General features: G+C 34.0%; 1 protein-coding gene across 1 annotated transcript; it reads left to right on the forward strand.

Moving 5' to 3' along the window:
• The first annotated feature begins 9,434 nt into the window (after window positions 1–9,434).
• LOC114729002 (pentatricopeptide repeat-containing protein At5g04810, chloroplastic) lies at window positions 9,435–20,233 on the forward strand. Its single transcript, XM_028915946.1, has 10 exons — window positions 9,435–10,446; window positions 12,519–12,646; window positions 12,939–13,079; window positions 14,888–14,974; window positions 15,408–15,561; window positions 16,347–16,406; window positions 17,341–17,769; window positions 18,444–18,739; window positions 18,940–19,069; window positions 19,609–20,233. The coding sequence occupies exons 1-10, from the start codon at window positions 9,478–9,480 to the stop codon at window positions 20,107–20,109; spliced, it is 2,895 nt and encodes a 964-aa protein (XP_028771779.1). The 5' UTR covers window positions 9,435–9,477; the 3' UTR covers window positions 20,110–20,233.
• Window positions 20,234–23,892: the final 3,659 nt, after the last annotated feature.

Raw genomic sequence — 23,892 nt, forward strand, 5'->3', positions numbered from 1 at the left:
CTGCAATTAATGATTGTTCAGAGAACATTAATCAGAGAACCTTATTAATTTTGAAATTGAAATTTAGTTTAGTCATTTAACTCTTTTAAGAATATTACTTTGAAAAATAAAAAAAAATGTCTTTCATTAACTACAGTTTATATATCACAATATGCTAATTATTTACCAAAGATTCAATTAACCTAATAATGAACCCTGCTGCCTGTTGCTCAGAACACGATTCCATATATTCATCTCCCCCTTCAGCTACAAATAAACTGTAGGGTCCAGCCACCGGCAATGTCACCAGAAAGAAAAAATCTGTATTTTGAAAATTTTTTTTGGGCAACCAGAAAGGACCTGGTTTTAGTGCCCCAAGATGCATGTCCCGTTGGCAGCACTGTATATGGACAGTTTATATTTTATTTTTTTTTTATATTTTAAAGTCACTTTTTTTTTTAGCTAAAGTTATCTATTGCCGGTAGCAGTGACACGCACTGTAGACTTCCCGAAAGGGCTTTAGTTGTTGGTCACGAGACTCTCTTCATATATACCATCAAGAATTGAACATTTGACTAGATGCTTAAGGAACCCAGGTAAATGCCAACTTTGCCGGCCTCATGATTCAAATTATTATATTTTTACAATTTGATAGTTAGGGCATTGCCGTTTATTTTTCAATAAATTTCATTTAAGATGTAAGTAGTGCAAATATGTGATTAAAAAAGAAATTCATATGTAGATTCTCCAAATCTCATATAGATAATTATATTTTTGAAAAGTTATAGTATCACCCATGCATATTAAAACAACAAGCCGTTGATCCTTATCATATATATACATGATCACATTCCTACAGTGGCAAATTATCCAGTACATAGAATTAGATAATGCAAATTATGCAATTAACACAAGGGGAAGGGAATTTTCAATTCATTTAAAATTTAAACAAAACTAGAAATCAAAGAGTGAAAAGGATAAAGTAGGAGTAGTCTTGTTGAATTTGCAAAGTCTTACAGCCCAAGGAAAGAAAAGCAAAACAAATTAGTGACCTAGAAACGGTGAATATGAGAGGGAAACAACATCATTTATTGATTTGCTTCCAAGAAACGTGAGTTGCTTGTTAAACTGAACATAATTAAAGGCCGATGTAAGTTTTTAGAGTCTTCGTCCCCATTCTCTCCCTATGCTGAGAGCGATTTTAATTTCCAGTATGTTGAAGGAAGTTATGGACGAAAGATTACAAGTGAGATGGTGAATCTGAGTTTCTTGGCTTCTTGTCGATCTAAATCTAGGAAGTCCTTTAGTTTCAATATTTTCGATCTACGTCTATTTGGGCTTGCATTGGATCCCAGCTAGTTGATTTGCACAGATATGATAGTGTCCAATTGGTGGGGTGAATTTGATGGATGCGATTGATGTTGTAGGTGATCAACATGCTGTTGTTGCCAACATTATTGGTGCTCTTCACTTTGCAACGATGGTTGTGTGATTCTTTTAAAATTGCTCGAAGGATAGTGATTTTGTTATCACTAAAAGGGATGAATTGATGTTTGCTAGTAGCAAACTTCACTTAGAAAGGAATGAATTGGGTGATATATAAAAAAAAAAATTAAACAAGTTAAAGACTTAAGCATAGAAATGAACAAAGTAAAGTATTGAGTAAAGGAAGAATATCACTAACATAGGCTAAGAGAAACTAGAGAAAGTACACAAGCAATCCTATCATGGTTTAGCCTCTCCTCTAATCCCCTAGAACCTCCTAAAATTTCCAATCTATTGTTCCACAAATTTGAACCAGGCAATTATGAGCCTCAGTACATCAACTCCACGGATCGTGGAGGTCAAGAATTCTCACTTATAGCTTGTAAGGTAACATCCAATTCCATCAAGATCTTACTATCTTGAGTAACTCTCTAAAATAATAAATGGATGCAATTAATGAGCTCTCTCACAAAGAATTGAATTGACCACTGAAGTACAATAAAGAATAGGTGTGTATGAATACTTAATGAGCAATTAGTGTATCAGCACTTAGTAATGAGTAGGTGTGTATCAAGACCCCACAGGCATCGCTATTTGGGAACCAATCATGGACTCTTATGATGCTTTGTGGCTTTGGCCGGTTCACATCAGATGGTTGGTGAGCTTATCAGTGAATTGATGTGCATATGATTTGCTTGTGGTATCATTTACGCTTTATCATTCAAACTTGCATGCAACTGATGATGACTTGTCGTGCTACTTGTTTTGGACTGAATTTATTAGGTTAATTGATTTGTGTTTCAATTGATTCATTAAGATTTTGACTGGAAGTTAAGGCTTAAAAGGTGTAAGTGTGATTACATATTAATGTTAATCAGGGGCATAATTCCTAATAATCATGTTAGATAGGTGATATTCCTATCTAACATGGTTTTATATGTAACAGTATAAATGTGAAAGTAACTGTTGCAATAAACTATTACCTCCGGTCCTTAATATAAGACCCTGTTTAACTTTTATTTTGGTCCTAAATATAAGACCCCTATCCACTTTGTCTCTCATATTTATGTATTTTTTTTCAAGATAGTCCTTCTAATAATTATAGTTGTAGCTAATATAGTTGATTAGTAAGGATATTTTAGGAGAGACAATACCTATTTATTACAAATAACTAATTTAACTTCTTTTCTTAATCTTCTCAAATTAGTCAACTGGGTCTTATAATTAGGACCGGAGGTAGTATATATTCTGTGTGATGGTTGATAGCAGTGAAATTTATAGATTGCCAATAGTAGTTTGCACCCTCTCTATCATCGATAGTGTCTCATGCTCCCAGGTAAATTCTTTTCTAACGTTGATAGCATGTCTACGAATATCTTATTATTTGCTGAATATGCTGAGTATTTGTTAGTAATTAGGAAGGTTATGAGAAAATCAATCCTCATGATAATCTCGATCCACACAAAAGTTGAAGGAACTAAGCAAAATGTGAAGACAACACCTCAGAAGATATAGAAGACCTTATTCTGTATTTGTTTAACTATGAAAACTTTTCTATCGACACTTTATTTTACCTTTAATCTGGGGCTAATTCCTCAATTTCCACCCATTGACCCATGTGTTACCATGAGATTCCTCACTATAGCAGTGCTTCATGATATACTGGACTCAATGGAACAAATAATGAGATTTTAAAATCATTCACATCAACTACTACCTCCGGTCCTAAATATCAGATCTAGTTTATATGGTGCAATTTGCATTTCAAATTAGATCTTATATTTAAGACTAAAAGTAGTACCATTTATGGCGGCCCCTATGGTGTCTTCTCCCCCATATAATATTCATATGGCGTCTGATTTATATCCATAATGGTTCCAAATGGAACTATTCTGTGCTTTGGCAGATCTACATCCACAGAGGTATGCCAGGAGATTTTGAAGACTTTATTTTCTTCCCTTGATTTTAAGGAGAGACTGGTATGGTGAGTATTCAATTCCAAAGCCTATAAATTAGCGGCAACTCTGGAGATGCCCACTGGCCTCTATCTGTATAGGAGATAATTGCAAGTTTATCAGAGTGTTTTATGAGGGAGGTTTCATGTGGGCGAAGTTCTTTTTTTTTGGGAGGTGGTATGTTCTTGGCGAAGCCATTATCCAGAAAAGGAAGCTCCTTTACTGTAATATGCAGTTCCAAAACTTCCAAGCCAAAACTGTTTCAGCATCGTCCAAAAGGTGCAGAAGGTACCTTCGGAATAACTTATAAATAATTACAATTAGAAAGTTACTTATAATAATTCTAAATGGACTGATATCTTATAGCTATTGGACCCTTTTGATAATTTATGGGCAATTGTAGCTGTAGGGACGCGTTACTTTTATCTTGCCCGTCTTCAACTAGTACGTCCTTAGCTTTAATTAGAAGATATTCCATAATACTATAATGTTGAACTTTTTGATTGGCTACTGTACAAAGAAGAACTAGAGATATATATCTTGAGGGGAATATATTACACACACACATATATAAAATGCTCAGTGGGGAAGAAATGGAGCAAATTAAGTGTAGGGACCATAACAAAGTTCTCAGAAGGGCTTCCAACAAAGAGTTGGTCTAAATAATGTAAGGTCCTGTTAGATTTTTCTGGTTTTCAAGTTTGAGTCCTAGAGAAGACACCTTTATGGGGAGGGAAGCCACGAACCCGAACAAAATTGGCCGAATGATAATATCAAAAAAATAAAGGTTCTCAGACGGGCCTTATATGTTTATAGTCATGATAATTCGATTAGGATATACTTATTGGAAAAATATAATGACATTTAGGGACCATTATAGAAAATTAACTACAATTAAGACAACTGATATTCTAAATATATCACAAATATTAAAAAATTAATTAAAATTTATGAGGCTTACCAATTTAATCTTTTGGTTTTTAAAATATGCTCATTATTTTAGATCTACAATTGATATCCTAGATAAAAAAATTAAATGCAAATTTTAATATTTATTCATAAATCATAGATAAAAAAAGGGAAAATCACTATGACATCTCAAGAAAAGAATATAATTAGAAAAAATTTCAATGATAAATAAGTAATATGGACCTTATTGTCATTTTATGCCTGTAACTTTTCATTCACTTGTTATAACTTTTTGTGTAATTGTATTACCTTCTCAGAAACGCAATGATTTCTCCTTGAAAAAGAAAAATTGAAGACCGATATATTTCTTGAACGGAAAATCCTTAAAAACTACCATTTGAATTTGGAAATTTAAAAAAGGTAACATCAATTTCCAAAATCCTAAGTCCATATTCACAATGAAACTAGGATTTTAAAATGTTGGTGTTTTTACAATTTTTCCTTACTTAAAAAAGTAGTGAAAAAAGCCTAAGGCTTCCTTGATAGAGAACCCCACTGGCTGGCTGACTATCAGAGCTCTGGCACCAGTGACCCGGTCACTGAAACTCCAATGAGTACTCTTATTTAACTGTTGAATGCATTTGTTAAGCATTTGACAACTATTTTTGTTTTTAGAATTCTAATAATTATTTTTGTTTAGCTGTTTACTACTTTAATTTATTTTGTAGCTTACTAATTTTAATTTTAAAATTTTGATAACTACTTTTGTTTAGCTATTAACTGCTTTAGTTTCAATATTAATTACTTTTGTTTCAAAAATTTTAAAAATGTATTAAAAGCTGCAGGAAATCCAATGAATATTATTTGGTTATTTAGTACTCTAGTTTTGATATTTATTATTTTTGTTTAACAAATTTGGAAAATGTATTATGAGTTCATGCTACTACTTTCAAAGAATAAGAGTAGCCAATAGTAAAATTAGAGTAGCCAATAACTAAATAAGAACAGTCACTATAGTTCTGAAAATAAAAGTAGTTAATGTTGAAATTAAAATAGTTAATAGCTAAACAAAAATTGTTATTACAGCTATGAGCATAAAAATAGTCAATAGCTAAATAATAGTAATCTTTGGAACTTTGTTGGCTAGCAGCTGAAATTTCAATGACTAGTTGCCAGTATCGGAGCGTCGGTGGGCAACCTTTGGGTAGGGTGTTTAGGTTGCATTCTACTTTTTTTAGGAGCAAATTTGTAAAAGCGACAACATTTTAAAATCCCTATTTAGTCATAGTATGGATTTGGGATCTTGGAAATGGGTCATGCTTTAATGGAATTTAGAAATTCAAATTGTATTTTTTTAGGGATTTTCCCTTTCTTGAATTTTATTTAATGCTAAAATGTCACAAGAGAATTTTTTTTTTAATAAAAATGTATGTCACAAGAGATTTAATATTAATCTTTGGTGGCCTTTATCTAATCAACCCTTGGCTGTAAATCTTAAGATTGGAAGGGTTTCTAATCTTTTAACCCACGATCCTAACAATTGGCTTTCACCTCCTATAACGGGTCCCTACTTAAAGCCATCTACTGTTTAGGGGTCACAGATTCCATTCTTAAAACACTTGCTTCCCTTCGTAATAGCAAAGATGAATTTCATTGGGAACGTGGCATTTCTAGCAAGTTTGTTGTTACAGTGTTAAACAGGGCTGTGCCCTATCTATTTAGAATGCTACGAGTAGGCGGTATCTTTCATTAAAATTTTCGGATTTTATATGTAAAATTTAAGGGAGAATTACTGTAGAACCCTACAGAAAACATTTTACTGCTAAAAGGTCTTATGAAATAGCAAAACAAATCTGAAATCCCTAGAGACCTAATTGTGAATAATCTGAAACAATCAATTATGAACTTGCCCTTAATGACTAAAAAGGAAAAAAAAAATCACTCATCTGTTTGAATCCCACCTCCTCCTTCGCCCTCATTTCTTACTTCGTCGGCATCCAGCAACATGACCTTTTCATTGTTCTCACCAAGAGGCGTGATTATCTTGGTCCACTCATGACAATCAAGGTCTTCCTCAACAAGCTGTTTTTAAGGCCATTTGAGATTTTTTTATTTTTTTATTTTTTCTTGCAATTATTTAATTCATCAGATAGCAATTGATGCTCTGTTTTTTATGAAAATGAATGAAAATGACAGGTTTCTACTGTCATAACCCCTGTAATGCGATGGTTAAATGTCTTGTTAATGGGTACATTGAAGATTGTTAATGTAACTGTATAACTTGTCATTAACAAGTGATTGTGACAGGTTGATATGAAGGATGACAACTTCAAGTGGGAAGTATTTATTCTGTTACCTCCATATAAGGAGACAATTTATTAATGGTGTAGAAGATGAAATGCAATATGTTGGTGGTGGTGTGAGAACAAGAATGATAAAGGAAGGCACATCATATGAAGAATTTAGAACAATGGTAGCATCAATTATGGAAAAAGAAAGTAATGGAATAATTATGAAATTTACAGTAACCTTTAATTAATGTACATTTATGGACCTTGTAGATAAAGTTTAAATTTGGTGTAGTTACATTGTCCATATATATAAAGTGCTAAATGACATCTGGTTATAATCTGATATAATATCATATCTCTATTTTGCTATATTTATCAATAGGTTGCCATCGACTTGTTATCAAACGTCATGGATGTTGTTATTGGCAATCTGAATTACTGAGTTTTAGTAGTGTTCAATGATTTCTTAACACATGATAGTGATTTAATATGATTGATTTAATTTAATTTTTGTAGAAGCTGTGGTATCCTATAGAGTAAGTTGTCAAGAGCACTGTCGAGATTGTCAATCACATCTCCTTGGGTTGTCAACAGCTGCTGTTGAGGTTGTAAATAAATCTATGCAATAAAAATATACTTTAATCTTATTGGGTTCACTTAAAACTGTTAATAACTTCAAAATGCTTCCTATTATATTGTTAAGGTCGTTATATGTGTCGATAATATAATTTTTTTTAAAGCTGTGGTATCTCACAGAGTGAGTTGTCAAGGGCACTACCGAGGTTTTAATCACATCTCCTCGAGTTGTCAACAGCTGCCGTTGAGGTTGTAAATGAATTTCTACAATAAAAATTTGCTGTAATCCTATTGAGTTCACTTAAAACTGTTAATGACTTTAAAATGCTTCCCATTATATTGTTAAGGTTGTTATATGTACTGATAATATAATTTTTTTAGAAGCTGTGGTATCCCATAGAGTAACTTGTCAGGGGCACTATCCAAAAAAAAAAAAAGAACAAGTTTGATAGTAGTAAATAACAAGTAATCAGTAGACATTAAAAACCTTGACAGTAGTGAATAACAAGTAATTAGCAGGCATTAACAACCTTGACAATAGTGAATGACAAGTAATCAGCAGGCATTAACAACCTTGACAATAGTGAATGACAAATAATAAGCAAGTATTAATTGACAATTTATCAGAAACAATTCTTTTAAGCCTCTTCATCTCATCTTCAATTTTCTTTGAGTTCTTGTAAACTTCCATAAATTGTCCCAAAGCACACCGTGTGTGGAAGGGAACAATATAATTCTTCCCTTTTGGTGGGACTCTAATTTCTTTAACTCTTTAACCGTATTGTTCTTTCTCTTTTGCTGTTACCTTCCCCCAAGCCTTTATCATTCTTATTCTCACACCACCTCCAACATATTACATTTTACCTTCTACATCATTCATAAATTGTCCTCCTACATGGAGGTAATAGAACAAATGCTTCTCACTTGAAGTTGTCATCTTTCATATCAACTTGTCACAATCACTTGTTAATGACAAGCCACATAGTTACATTAACAACCTTCGATGTACCCATTAACAAGACATTTAATCATTGCATTACAGGGGCTATAACAGTAACAACCTATCATTTTCATTCATTTTCATCAGAAATAGAGCATCAACTTCTATCTGATGAATTAAATAATTGCAAGAAAAAACAATGAAATAAAAAACCTAAAATGGCCTTGAGAACAGCTTCTTAAGGAAGACCTTGATTGTCATGAGAAGACCAAGACGACCGCAACTCTTTGTGAGAACAGTGGAGAGGTCATGTTGGGAGATGAGGGCCAAAGGAGGAGGGTGGGATTCAAACAGATGGGTGATTTTTTTTTCTTTTGTCATTAAGGGCAAATTTGTAATTGATTGTTTCAGATTATCACACTTAGGTCTCTAGGAACTTCAGATTTGTTTTGCTATTTTGTGGGATCTTTTAGTAGTAAAATGTTTTCTGTGGGACTCTACAATAATTTTCTCAAAATTTAATTACTGCATAAACAACTCTTGTCATTCTGTGACCACTGGAGAGAATTTTCCTAGTCAGCACAGGGCTGGATAATTTACACGAGGAAGGTTAATTTTATAAGGCATACCTGTTGCAAAGCCACAATTTTTCTTGGTGACAATGAAATATAGTTATTCAAATGAGTGAAACAATATCATCAGATGCAGGAAAAATATGCTAACCATTCTGACTTCAGTGGCATGTTGAAAAAGGAAGTTAGTATACTATTTAAATCTTTCTCTATTAATCCCTTTTACAAAAATTATGTTTTATTAACTCTTACGATTCACTCATTTTAATTTTATATTATTGATATTTTATAAAAAAAGATAAACTTTCACAATGAAAATTTTAAATTGCATTGTTTACAAGTCAAATTCATAAATTAATGAATTTTTTATCATCTAAATTCATATATTAAATTTCTAAATTTTAAGTTTTCTTAGGACCTGTTAATATTAAACAAATTTCTACGAGTAAAATTTTGTTACCTGAAAAACCACAGCAAATTTTCCCGTAAGATATGTGTAAGTAAAATTACAAAATACTATTTCTAGTTCTAAATATAAGGATTAATTGACTAATTTAAATAGATTAAAAAAATAAATTAAATTAATTATTTATAATAAATATATATTATTTTTTCTAAATTTTTAGAAATAATGGCTCCTTGCTGAAACTATGTTATTAACCTTTGCCCTTTGGTTGGAGCAGTATCTCCTGTGGCGCGGATAAATGAACAGGGCAGGCTGAGAATCAGAAAAGCTTTCTGCGCGCGTTCTTCTGCTTGCAGCAGGGATAATGGAAGCCTTCTCGTTCTCTACCTCACAGTACCCAATTCCAACCACGAGCACTCCTCTTCCCTTGTCTTCCTCTATATTCTCTGCGAAACCATTTCCCTCTACCACCATCCCCGCTTCCTCCTCCTCTTCAGTGTTTGTTTGCCTCAAACCACCGCCTGATTCTACTGACTCTACTAATTCCTCCTCTCTCCCTGGTAACCCGCTCCGTCGACCCAGTAAATCCCTTCAAAGCTCAACTCCCTCCTCGCAGCGGAGTCCTGTAACTCCATCAAAGTCGAATCCTCTCAAGAAGAATCCCCTCAATTCTTCTGCAAATGTCGCTACTAACAATCCGAATCATCCCCACTCGCATTCTCTAACGAACAAGCTGTGGCTCACGAGCAAGCTCTCTCCACCACCACCACCACCTCCTCCTCCATCATCCCAGCAAAACCGAGACGAAGAAGAAACAAGAAGCATCGATAACCGTGAAATTGGGAGCTCTGAAGCTGATGACTCTGATAATGATACTTCACATCCGGCAACTCAATTCCGGCAAGAGGGGAAAATCTTTGTGGGTAATTTGCCCAATTGGGTTAAGAAAAAAGAGGTTACTGAGTTCTTTCGGCAGTTTGGGCCGATACAGAATGTGATTCTTATTAAAGGTCATAATAATACAGAGAAGAATGCGGGTTTCGGGTTTGTGATTTATGGAGGTCCTGCTGCGGACAAATCAGCCATGAAGGCTATTGAGTTTGATGGTGTGGAATTCCACGGTAGAATTCTGACTGTGAAGTTGGATAATGGAAAGAGACTGAAGGAGAAAGCGGAAGAGAGGGCACGGTGGGTAGAAGGGGACGAGGGAGTTGAGTATCGTTCGAAGTGGCATGAGGAGAGGGAGAGCTCTAGAAAAGAATTCAGAAAGATACTGGAGACGGAACCAGAGAACTGGCAGGCTGTTGTTCGGTCCTTCGAGAGAATTAAGAAGGTTGAGCATCTTTCCATTGCCTTTCGATCGCTATGTCTATTACCACTTGAGTTCGATAGTAGCGCAATATTTTCTTTATTTTAGTATCATCTGAGCTTGCAAAAATTGAAAAGAAAGCCTATTCGGCTCAAGGTTCTAATTTGGTTCGGCCTGGCCTTTGTTGGGATAAAGGCAGTAAGATAATGTCCATGTTAAGCTCTTTCCTGAAACTTACGTGGTGTGCAATCTATCATAATCAGTTTTACTATCACGTTTAATTCATAGATATTCCCTTGGTTATTTTTTTTATTTTTTATTTTTTATTTTACTTTTGTCTCACATGAGTGGGTTCAAAATAAAAAGCCTGTTGCTATGCCTTAAACAGCTGGATCTACGTTTTGTTTTTAATATTTAATACACTTAAATCAATGCGAGCATTTTAGCATTGCCTTATTGTTGGTGTATTACAATTTTAATTGTTGGGTTCATATCCTATTTAGATGGGAAGTATAAATTCTTTACCAGCATGATAATGATTACGCCTTGTAAATTACATCAAATCTTAAATGAAAGTATTTCTACTTGTGAGTTTTTCTTTTAATATCTTTTTTTTTTCTATTTGCTTTTTTCTTTTTTCTTTTAAAAGATTTGGAGGCTGCCTATATCTTCATATGATTTACTTTAACCGTTGCTTTAGTTCTATTTGACTTAAGATATAGCTATTATGCTCATCCGGCAACCTGGTATGCTCTGTTAGACAATTTCAACAACCAATCCTTTAAAACTGACAAGGTTACATTTGTTCTTTTCCTACTTAAAGTCCCTGTAGGCTGTAGCTATTTCAGTTATGTTTGTCTACTATTGCACAGAGATAAAGTGGCATATATGGGGCTCTGACAGCTGACAATTATTTTTGGCATGTTAAATTAGCTCTAATTCAACTGCCTAGCTCTTATGATAATTCTACTTTCATGTTAATGCGCATGGAGAATATCTTCTACTATGTTGCTTATAATACCATAAATATCTATATGGATATTTCTCTTAATTACCTTAGACTTGTTATTTTGGAGATGGACGTCATTTTATGGGACCGGAAAGTCATCGGTCATTTTTTGGAAACATGAAAGTTTACAATTTGAAATATGTGGGCCTTGATCAATTCAGCAGAACACAACTTTGTTGTTTAATTTAGTGAGACAAGGGGGATAGCAAGGATGAAACTCCATTTTAGTTGATTATATACCAAAATTTGGTTGTTGATAGAGCATAATGACATTGTGCGGTTTATATACCCGATATGGCTTGTTTACTCCTGTCTTGTAGAATAAGGCTTGTTGTTGTTGTACAAGGCTTGCCTACCATGTTAGGATCACTTCTTACCAAGCTTAAGTTTTTCAAAGAAGACCTATGAATGTTTTATTGTGTTCAAATTGACCCAATATGTTTTCATTCATTTACTGAATAATGTATTTACACACTGTCATAATAATAGCAGGGAAACCATCTCTGACCAATGTAATGAACAATTACAAACAGACTCTAACTATACTGACCTCCTAACTACGCTTACCAATTTAAGTTTTCAGGCTTTGATGCCACCTCTGGTATTATGACTCTATTAGTAATTTCATATGGTTTTCTAGAGTCAATATTGTAACTGAAAAAGAGAAGTCTATTTTTAAAATTGGATCAATCTGAATGATTAGATTATCAATTATGCATGAGTAAACAAAATTTTATGATTAATTAGTTTGTATTCTACTTATTTTACATAATATATTAGTAATAGTCGTACCATTAGGAGGGGTTCTAGTTAAAAAGTTAATAAGCTACTTTTTTGTAATCGTCTTTTCCTTCATATTCTTGTGTATAATTCTGTTTTGTAATTTGAAGATTTCTTACCCTCTTTATATTCTTCCCATTCAAATAAACTTTCTTTTATAAGAACTGTTTTCTATGTATTTGTAGACTATATATTGCCTGAGCTTGAACAAAACTACATTTATGAAAAGTTTTAGAGACTGAACTTTAACATTTTGCTGTGGGTGCTTTTTGTTATGGTTTTATTTTTTTTTTATTTATGTTGTCAGCCTTCTAGAAAAGAATATGGGTTAATGGTTAAGTATTATGCAAGACGAGGGGACATGCATCGGGCTCGTCAAACATTTGAGAGCATGCGCGCAAGAGGAATTGAGCCATCCTCTCATGTCTACACTAGGTAATATCTATAAGCAAAAAAATTCTGTACTAGAGCTTCCGTATCTAATATTTTGATGGGCATGTGTTTTCTCTTTAGCGATGAATGTCCACTCATAGAAATTTTTTACTGACAAAAAGTTTCACTTTTTTGACTCTGAAAACTTTTACTACTTCAAATTATTATCCTTGAAAAGAAACTCTATATAGGATTTTTAAACAGTTCAAACTGGATATTTTTCCATCTCCTTTCACATTTATATTGATGCACAGTGGTTTTTCTTCTGATGTTAATGTATGTTAAATCCTTGCAGTCTTATTCATGCTTATGCAGTTGGTAGAGATATGGAAGAAGCTTTACATTGTGTTAGGAAGATGAAGGAAGAGGGCATTGAAATGAGTTTGGTGACATATAGCATTATTGTGGGGGGATTTGCCAGAGTGGGCGATGCTGAGTAAGGATATCTGACCCATGTCCTGCAGTGCTATATCTTTTTATTGAAATAGTTGCCCTTTAGTTTCTGGCTGTAAGATTTACTTTTAAGTATGATTAATGAAAAAATAGAAGAGAGAGGATGTAAACTCTTTAAACGATATGGCTTAGAGACATAGACTATGGGGGAGACCAAGACCATAACTGGAAAGCCAGTCTGGTGGAACATACAGTTTTCTAATTTACCCATTGTGGGGATCCATCAGCAGTTATTTTTCATGTTTTGAGTAACTGGAAATTTTACAAATATGGCATGGAATTACAGGACTGAAAAACTGATGAAAAGCGAGTTAGCAGATCAGAAAACCTTATAAAACAAAAAGGATCATTTTGTTGCGAGTGATTATGTCAGGTAACAAACCCTCATAACATGTGCCATTTCAAGATGCCCGGACTATGGCTAGCATGAAGAAAATAAACCCATGCGCATGTAGAAAACCTTACAGCAAACAAGCTTCTTTTCTCCAATAATGAAAGGAAACTACAACAATCAAATGAGGTGACTATTTTCATTTAACAATATCACGTCTTGGGCCCAAAGAATTTGGTCTAAAAGCAATGTGATTTTGATTTAAAAGGCTATTCTAGGCCTTGAATTTTGTTTGGACTTTCAGTTCACAAAAAGTTGGTGAAACTTCCATTTATCATGATTAAAACTGATATTTTTACTTCTCAGAAAATATTTGTATTATAATCACAATCCTTGTTCTGTGTGATTGCTCATTCATCTGAACTGTTCTCCTTTGTTCAGCTTCACTGATATGGAGCAGAAATGAAACTGTCCTATGCAGAAGATAATAGAAAAGAATAATTGATGAGAGTATATAATTAAAACCTTAAACTTTATAATTGCGATGCTGATACTTCAAACATTGAGGTTAAACAATTTGAAACCAAGTTTGTCACCAGTACAGAGAGAGAAATATCTTGGATGTTATGTGCTCGCTACTATCAGAACAGGGTGTTGGATTATTGTTCCTATTTTTTAGTTTTTTCTCTTTTTTGGTGGGGGGGTGGGGGAGGCATATGCTTTTTAAATATGAATTTGGGGTTCACTTGCTACAGTTTTGAGCGAGTTATTATTTTAACATATACATTAAAACTTACATTTCTTTGTTTAGGCTCTTTGTCATAGAAACTGCAAGAACTTAGTTGTTGCATCAATTTTTTGGGAGCTTATTTATTATTCTCATTCCCTTTCTTTCCCCCCCCCCCCTCCCTACGAATTTTCTCACCATTCTTTAAACTGTCAAGTTGGCAACAAGGATTGCTTTTGGTTTCATTTCTGACATTTAAATTGTTGCATTAACTAATCATGCATATCATACTTTGATAGTCCTCTGTCTCGGTTTGTGGTGGAATGTTCATTGTCTAATTTGTTATATCAATGTCTTTTTGATGGTCTTTTCTTTTTTTGTTGTTGTGCGTGTGTGTGTTTTTTGTTTTTTTTTTGGGCCAATTCTTTTGTGGTCTTTCCATATATACGTGAAGGTTGAGTGATATGCAAAGATTGAAGGGAGAACAGAAGAGGGTAGGTAGAAGAGAGATTGGGGAAACAGAAGAAAGGGAGAATAGGAGAGTGAATAACGCGCTGTACATTTCACATTCAACAACATAACATTTGTGAGGCCCTGTGTCTTATATAGCCTAGGGCTGACTTTAACTGAAACTAACTACTCTGATTCATATCCCCTTTTTATGTTATTTACAGAACATTGACGTGTTAAATCTTTATCATATGAATAACCCTATTTAATCTTGTTTTGGAAGTGCTGCAGATCACTGGTTTAAGGAGGCCAGAGAGAGGCATCCATCCTTGAATGCAATCATTTATGGGAACATAATTTATGCACACTGGTGAGTGGTTTATCATGGAATCATTGACCTGCGAATACATATTTATTGTGTGTTTGTGCATGTGAACGTTCAAATTCCACTATGTATATATATAAATTCTAGCCTCCGCACTCTTATGTTGAGGTAGAAGCTAGCATCTTCACATTGGCACGAGATGGAAACTATTTCCCCATCTTAAGATTGGGTTTCAGATAATGCAGGGCCATCTAAATTCATTTGGAAAATCAGGTTTTAAGATGACCTATGTATGGCCTTGCATTTATTGTATCTTCAGAGGGATTTTGGTTCATTATCAAATTGGGGGTTGCTAACTATTACTCAAACTGAGGAATTTCCCATATATATATGATAGCAACTGAGATTCATAGATAATTAATCATCTCTGTCTGATATATTGCTCTTTTGACTTCTGGTATCTTGTGGTATATTGCAGCCAAACTCGGAATATGGAAAAAGCTGAAGCCTTGGTGAGGGAAATGGAAGAACAAGGAATAGATGCTCCCATTGACATATATCATACCATGATGGATGGCTATACTATGATTGACAATGAAGAAAAATGCTTGATTGTTTTTGACAGGCTTAAGGTAAAAGCTTGTTCATGATCTTCTTCAATATAAATGCTGTACGATGCTGTTACTATTTGTGGGCCTTAGCAGCTTAATTTTTTCTGGGTTGGATTATTTACCGGCATGCTATTGAAGGCTTTATGACCAAGAAGTTAAAAATTTGTATCTTGCTGCTTCGATTCTCTTAATTAAAATTAAATATCAGTGCAAACGATAGTGGGTTTGTGCCTCGTCCATGCTTCAAGCCCAAAGGGCTTTTATGTTAGGCTGAAGCACTTTATTGCTAAATGCAAGACGTATCATACCTGTTATAGGCATATCTTGGGTATGAAAGGTGCCGATCCTTTATTATTATTTTTTTTTTAATTATCATTATTATTATTTTGAGTAGAAGTTTGAATAGGAGACAACTTTGTGAGATCCCCTCCCCCCCTTTATTCTTATATCCTTTGAGTGGCATGCTTAGCCACTACCAGGTTTGTGATTTAGCCCTTCTTTCTCCCTCTCTGTCTTTCCTCTGTTTTTTTTTTTTTTTTTTTTTTTTTATATTTAGGATAAAACCAACTCCCTAACTAGCTCCTGCATTTAGGACCAGAATTATATTATTTTTCTTTTTTAAGAGACCATACATAAAGTGTCTAAATTGTGTACTTCTTAATCTTTATTCTTACAGGCGAACTGATTACTTTTTGAGTCAGCATTTTATGATAGTGTTTGTAATTTGATATTGTAGGATGCAGTATTTAAAGTATTGAAATTGAATTGCTCAGTAACTCCTGTTTTTCTTTTGGTCCCCCCTCAAGGAATGTGGTTTCACACCCTCAGTCGTCACCTATGGCTGTCTTATTAATCTTTATACCAAGGTAAGGCATATTCCAATTCTTTAATTTAATTCAACTTGAATGTTTTTCTGATTTTCAGAATAGAGTTTGCTAGGTGCTGATGCTGATGCTCTCATGAACTTCTCACACCATTTCTCATTCTTGTTGTACCTTCTGTTAACTTGCACCTTGCCGCAGGGAGTTGGAAGTTGATGATGGATTTTTTAGATCTCTCTCCTCTATCGTTTGCTGTTGTAAATACTTTCTGATTAATGGGTGTTTTTTTTTTTTTGGTCCATGAAAAAAGTAATTCAACTGTATATTCCCCTGTTGACCTTTGCCTTTGTTGCTTTCTATGTGAATGGACAGATGCTAAACTATATCTGTTTTAATTAAATTTATATTAATAAGTTGTTGTTGTTATTATTATTATTATTTTTTTTTAAATAGCCGTTTTGGGGCTTTTGGCATGGAAACTTCCTTTTCTCATTTCAATGTCTTTTTAAAAGTTATATAATGAATGTAATTAGTTTCTGTTTCCAGAAATTCTTACCTGAGTTGCTAAGTTTCTTGACATTAAAACGTTACCTTCCTTACAAGTTATGAATCTGCCTTGCATTCAACTAGATGCAATTGTTGCATATATGAGTTTTTCCTCAGCTTCTTATACAAGGCCTTCATACGTGTCCAAGGGTCCATGTTTTTCCTTCTAATTATTTCTAATACACTTTCCTGTCTTTGTGGTTTGATTTGAATAAACATGCTGAAAATTTCTATTTAGATAGGTTGATTCCAGTTACTTGTGTGATATATTGTGAATTTATTATTTCATGCAATTCCCATATTGTAATGGGCTTTCCTAATGCTTTACTTTTTCTACCACAAGATGCTTTTGGTTTTTTTTAATCCTTTTTTGATCTGGCAATCATCAATTAAATAATTCATAAGAACATGGTATTCTTAACTTCTTTTCCAGATTGGGAAAGTTTCTGAGGCATTGGAGATTAGCAAAATGATGAAAATGGCTGGAATAAAACATAACATGAAGACATACTCTATGTTGATCAATGGATTCTTAAAGTTAAAAGACTGGGCCAATGCCTTTGCTGTTTTTGAAGATGTTTCTAAAGATGGTTTGAAGCCTGATGTAGTGCTCTACAATAATATCATAAGAGCATTTTGTGGGATGGGTAATATGGATCGTGCTATTCGTATTGTGATGGAAATGCAGAAGGAGAGGCATAGACCTACAACACGGACATTTATGCCTATTATACATGGTTTTGCAAGGGCGGGAGACATGAGAAGAGCGCTAGATGTTTTTGATATGATGAGAATGAGTGGCTGCATTCCCTCTGTGCACACATATAATGCTCTTATTCTTGGCCTTGTTGAGAAGCGTCAGGTAACTTGTGCTTGATGAATGATAACAAATTTGTGATGCTTTAGGTGTATTCAGATGCTTAGATGACATGCTGATATTTTTAATTTTTAAAGTTCATGAATATAAATTTTCTTGATTCTTTCTTTATTTATTTGATAAATGAAGTGTTACGGGGGAGTTATTTTGAAACATAGAATTAGTTAGCCAAATTATTATTTCAACAGAAGTAACAAACTCAGCAATAACAGTTCCATTTCATATACATCAGGAATATCTGAAGAATATGATGAGAATTGGAAGATCAGTGAGTTACTTGCATCTATTTATATTTGATTATGATTGATTAGGCAGATCTGATTTTGTAATTGTCTACTCTTAATTTTGTCTCGTACATCAACTCTAAGATAACATGCAAATTCAAGATAATATGACTACATTTCTCCCATTCTGCATTTATTGCATTCACTCTTCATAATCTCTTCATGGTACCAACCCAATGTTTACAAAAAATTTCCTACGAAACTATTATTTTCGTGAGGCTGAAATTGTGCTTGAAAATAGGAATATTAAAACCTTTGTACTTTATACGAATTGTTTCTTATTCATTTAATATTTTTAAAGTATATGCTGATTTATTTATGTTTAATTTCTATCAACATGTACCATTTTGTGTGGATATGTTGCGTTTCTTGCAGATGGAAAAGGCTGTGGGAATATTGGATGAAATGAATCTGGCAGGCATTAGCCCTAATGAACACACATACACAAGTATCATGCATGGCTATGCATCATTGGGTGATATAGGAAAGGCCTTCGAGTACTTCTCCATATTGAAGAATGAGGGACTTGAGGTTGATGTATATACATACGAGGCATTGTTGAAGGCATGTTGCAAGTCAGGCAGAATGCAGAGTGCCCTAGCAGTCACAAAAGAAATGCATGCAAGAAAGATTCCAAGAAATACTTTTGTCTATAACATACTGGTTGATGGGTATAAATAACCACAATTGATGTTTTCACATTTATTTTGCACTTTTCTTTCTTTCTCGAATCATTGCAGTGTCTATATTCCTCTATCTTACCACTGTTTCATGTGCATGTACTCTTATCCAATTTCGTGATTTTTCCCTTAAATGGTTTATCGGCCTTCTTGTCCTTCGTATTCAAGTAGTCCTTGTTAAACTTGCTTAGGTGGGCTCGGAGAGGTGATGTTTGGGAGGCTGCAGACCTGATGCAACAAATGAAAAGGGAAGGGGTTCAGCCTGACGTTCATACGTACACATCGTTTATAAATGCTTGTTCTAAAGCTGGGGATATGATGGTATGATATTGAATGATTTGCTTGCCATAGTTGAACTTGAAAGCACAAGTCTACAATTCATATGACAATGGAAATATTGAATCACCTTAGCTCATGTTATGTTTGCTGTACATATTACTTGATTGATAGTGTAATTTTATTGGCTGTTGAACATAAAATTTTACATGTGTGATCATCATCATATGCCATTATAAGAATGAACAATTGATTATATTGCAGGCTAAAATTGCTATTGTCATGCGACTCATTATGAGATTCTGATGTGCTGAGATCACATTCCAAGCTAAATTGAAATCTTTAACAAGCCCAATTGTTTACAAGTCATGAAAAATGTTGCTTCTCTCTATAATTAATTGTTTACAAGCCTGGCTCTTGTATCAGATTCCATTTATCTCTTTATTCTCACTCACAACTTCTCCAACTCTCCAACTCAATTTATCTTTTCAGTCTGAAAATTTCATCTGATGGTTATGGCGTTGAAAATAAATCTAATTTGTATTGTAACCGCTTTTGATCAATCAACTTGTTTTACCCCACAGAGAGCTACCCAGATTATTCAGGAAATGGAAGCTTGCGGTATAAAACCAAATGTGAAGACCTACACCACGGTAATACATGGTTGGGCTCGTGCTTCTATTCCAGAGAAGGCGTTGAAGTGCTTTGAAGAGATGAAAGCTTCAGGGTTGAAGCCTGATAAAGCAGTGTACCACTGTCTGGTGACTTCTTTGCTTTCCAGAGCAACTTTTGCTGAAGCATACATTTACAATGGACTCTTGTCCATATGTAGAGAGATGGTAGAGTCTGAGATGACTGTAGACATGGGAACTGCTGTACACTGGTCGAAATGCTTAAGGAAGATTGAAAGATCTGGTGGGGAACTTACACAAATCTTGCAGAAGACATTTCCTCCCGATTGGACCTCCCATTCTGTTGTTGATTTCAATCCTGAGGCTGAAAGTGATGATGATCATATGTATGAGAACAGTGATGACGAGGATTCTGATTATGATGATGTTACGTCTTACAGTTCATGGCGTTGAATGTTGATGTAAATAGCCGTGAATGGCTTTTTGTTTGTATTTTCAATCCGTTTTCCCTTTATGCATAGGCGAGTATAATGTGTTTAATACTCTCTCCAGTCCGAAATATAAAACCCATTTTGTATATCTTAATATTTAGGATCAGAGGAGTACTATATGGTTTACGACTGAAAAGAAAAGGGACATGAAATTGTCAGAAATAATGATTGAAATAGGTTGAGATTGGTTGGCCCAAAAAAAAGAAAACAGAGAAAGAAAGAGTTGCAATTTTTAAGAACCAATTTGGATTTATATTAGGAAGGTCTACGGTAGAAATGATTAATTTACTAAAAGCATCAGAGTGAAATACGGGACTTACATATGGTATTTATTGACTCAAAAGAAAGTAAATGATGATGTACTAAGAAACATGTTAGATTTTGATAATAACAAATTTAGGAAAGTTTTTTTTTTTTTAAAGCATAGGTATTCTCCTATTAGAAACTATTCTATTCGAGGCACAGTCGGGTACTAAATGTGAGTACCTTTGTTAAAAGGCCCTTTTCGCTAGACCCAATCTTGTTGATAAATTTAGGAAAGATTTGTTTTACGAAATATTTAGTTTAAATAATTTTATTTTAATGAAAAATGTTTTAAAATTTATCTTCTAAAATTTATATGATTTGGTTGTTTTTATTGTTCATTACAACTCAAGCTACTCTTTTATTTTTAAAAAAAAAATAGAATCCAACTGGAAGTTATGTCGAGTTTTATAACTCGGATCATCATTTTTAGCAACTTGCATCGATATTTGTTAGTTTATCTTAGATTCCACATAAATTGAGGTTAGGGGTGTGCATGAAGCCCAAATGCCTGCTAAGCCCGCCCAAGCCCGAAGAAAAATTGCCCTGCCCAGCCCAAAAAAAAGAAGCCCGAAAAAGAATGGGCATCTTTGGGCTGGGCATTTCATGGGCAGGGCTGGGCATCGGGCAAGATATACTGCCCTGCCCATTTGGCCCTGCCCAGATTATATTTATATATATTATAATTTATAAAATCATATTAATATATTACATTTCTTTACCCAAAAAAAGTTATTCCGTCCTCTTTGCAATTTAATTTATTATTGTTACATGTCTGTTAGTTTTCCATCTTAGGGGTCTAATTTTTCTAAAAAAGCAATAGTATCTTGCTTTTAACTTGTTCTTCATGAGCTTTATTGAGTACATCCTATGAAATGTAATTTTCAGTTATGGACGAAAGTTTTTTTACATGTGATATCAGCAGGTCATCACTATTTGGACAACGAAGCCCGCCCTGCCCAACCCATCCATGCCCAGCCCAAAATGGTTAGGGCTTCTATGGGCAGGGCCGGGCAGCGGGCTGCAAAATGCAGCCCGTTCATATTTCGGGTCGGGCATTGGGCAGGGGTCCTGCCCTGCCCAGCCCTACCCATGTGCACCCCTAATTGAGGTTATCCTTCAAATAACCCGGGTTAGTCTAACTACGTTTCTTTTTCAGGATCTTCACAACTTGTAACTATTTTTTATTCAACAATTTGAGTCTTGAAGCCTATAATTAAAAATTGCATTTTCTAAGATAATTGGGAGTTATCCTTCTTACAAATTCTGTTCGTTTCTGAGAAGTTTTATCATAATAACTCGGGTTTTAGTGACCACAACAAGAAGTTAGTATACCTCGAGTTAGAAAAGTACTCCTCTGGTCCTATTTATAAAGCACTTCCAACATATTTCACACAGACCAAGGAAAACTTTAAACTGCATTAACTCTCCATTAAAATATAGCAACTTTCCAACTTTACCCCTATTTAATATATACTCATTTCAAAAAAGATAACTACTTACACTATAATAAATGAAGGACAAAATAGTACATTCACACTGAAAAGTTAATGAAGTGACTTATAAATAGAACAAAAAAAAACCTTCTCTCTCTACCCTATAAATAGGACCAGGGGAGTAGAAGTTATACTCCAATCATATCTTATGCCAATTTAGAAATATTGTGCTATCTTAGTCAAAATTCAAATATTGTTTTCCTTTGTCATCTATGATTATACTCCTCCGTTCCTTAATACGAGACCTATTTAACTAATTTGATTAGATTAAAGAAGTTAGGTAAGTTAGTTAATTATAAGAAATATAACATGTTTTTTGTAAAACATCATAATCATCTTTCCTAATATCCTTCCTCCCTCACTTAATTATGATTGAGAGAATATCTATAAGGATAATTTTAAAAAAAATAAAAAATATGAAAAATACGTCTTATGTTAAGAACCGTAAGAAAATTAAATTGAGTATATCTTATGAAAATTTTCAAGATTCGATGCCTACATTCATGAATAACTGGAGTCAAGCATTCATGTTGTGACATTACCAAAACTTCCCACATGTATACTTGCTAAGTACGATAGCCAAGTTAGATGATGATTGAAGGATTGGAAAATTTAAAAAAAAAAAAAAAAACCATAGATAGACACCTGAGATATACAAGACTGGATTCCCATAAAACAAATAAAAAGTTGGGAAAAAATTTAGATGCTTCTCTTCTCTGTATGAGTTTTTACCCTTCTAAGGTAATAATGAAAGTTAGAAGTTAAAAATAGGGAATATAATTAAATTAAAAGATTAGGTGTCAGCCCAACACTTAATGGTGGAAAATGGTTAGCAGTTATCAAATTTAGGCAAAGTGAATCCTCAAGTCATTACATCATGTGCTTAGGATGAATTATAATCTTTCAAAAGCGAAGTGTTGAGGTGTCAAAATTATAGTATATGTGGCGATTAAGGTGGCTAGATGTCATATTTAGGTTGATGAGTGGCCATTAAATTGATGAGATGTCAAGGAAAGGGAATTATGTAATCTCTTCGTGACACGTAGATAGATAAGGTGTCAAGCAACTAAAAATCATGTGATCCCTATATGACATGCAGCAAGATGCTTGCTTATTAGTTTCCTTCCCCTATAAATATCCCATTCCATTAGCATATTCTTCAAACAATTCCTCTAGCTCTTCATGGATACTCTCCTATTCCTTAGAATTTCTCTTTAGCTAGATCAAATCCTCTTATGCAAGTCTAGGCTTGGAAGGAGAGTCCATAAGCTACATCACTACAATTCAATTGGTGGTAGAGCCTAGAAAAAGTCAACTAAATATCTGTGCGAGTCAAGAATACCAAGGGTAGGGCATGGCGTTCTCTCCTTAACAAAGAGCTAGTGTATGGTATTCCTCGCCTAACAAAAGGGTTAGGGCATTATGTTTCTGTCAGGGGCAGATTTCACCCAAGAAAGGTGAACCGGGTGAAATATAAAAATTAAACAATTTAAAAACTCAAGTACTTGAATGAACAGATGATATAAAGAAAGGAGAATATCACCAATGTAAGCTAAGAATGGAGAAAATGCATAGATGAACTTCCATGCTTCGCACAAACTATGAAAATAGTCCATATTAGAAAAAGCACTTGATATTGAGAAATTTTACCTGATGAAAATCTATGACAAATGTTATACCAGCAAGCAATAAGAGGAACCAAAGCGAAATAAATAAGCTTACTACCAAAAAATAAGTCAGCTTCCAATATGAAAGCATTTCCGTAAACATAACCACCGCTTTTACCTTATTACAAAACAATCAGCGCACACAGTCAAAAGATGCAACCGAAAAATAGAAAGCACAAAATAAACTGCACAAGAAAAAAATTTCTGGATGAATATCAGCATAAAAAGATTCATCAAATACAAGATCCCTAATCAAGTATTTTCTTTCCAGTTCGTGAT

This window comes from Neltuma alba, unplaced genomic scaffold (genome assembly GCF_004799145.2).
Source record: "Neltuma alba isolate B1F8T4 unplaced genomic scaffold, ASM479914v2 tig00002457_pilon, whole genome shotgun sequence".
NCBI classification, from domain to species: domain Eukaryota; kingdom Viridiplantae; phylum Streptophyta; class Magnoliopsida; order Fabales; family Fabaceae; genus Neltuma; species Neltuma alba.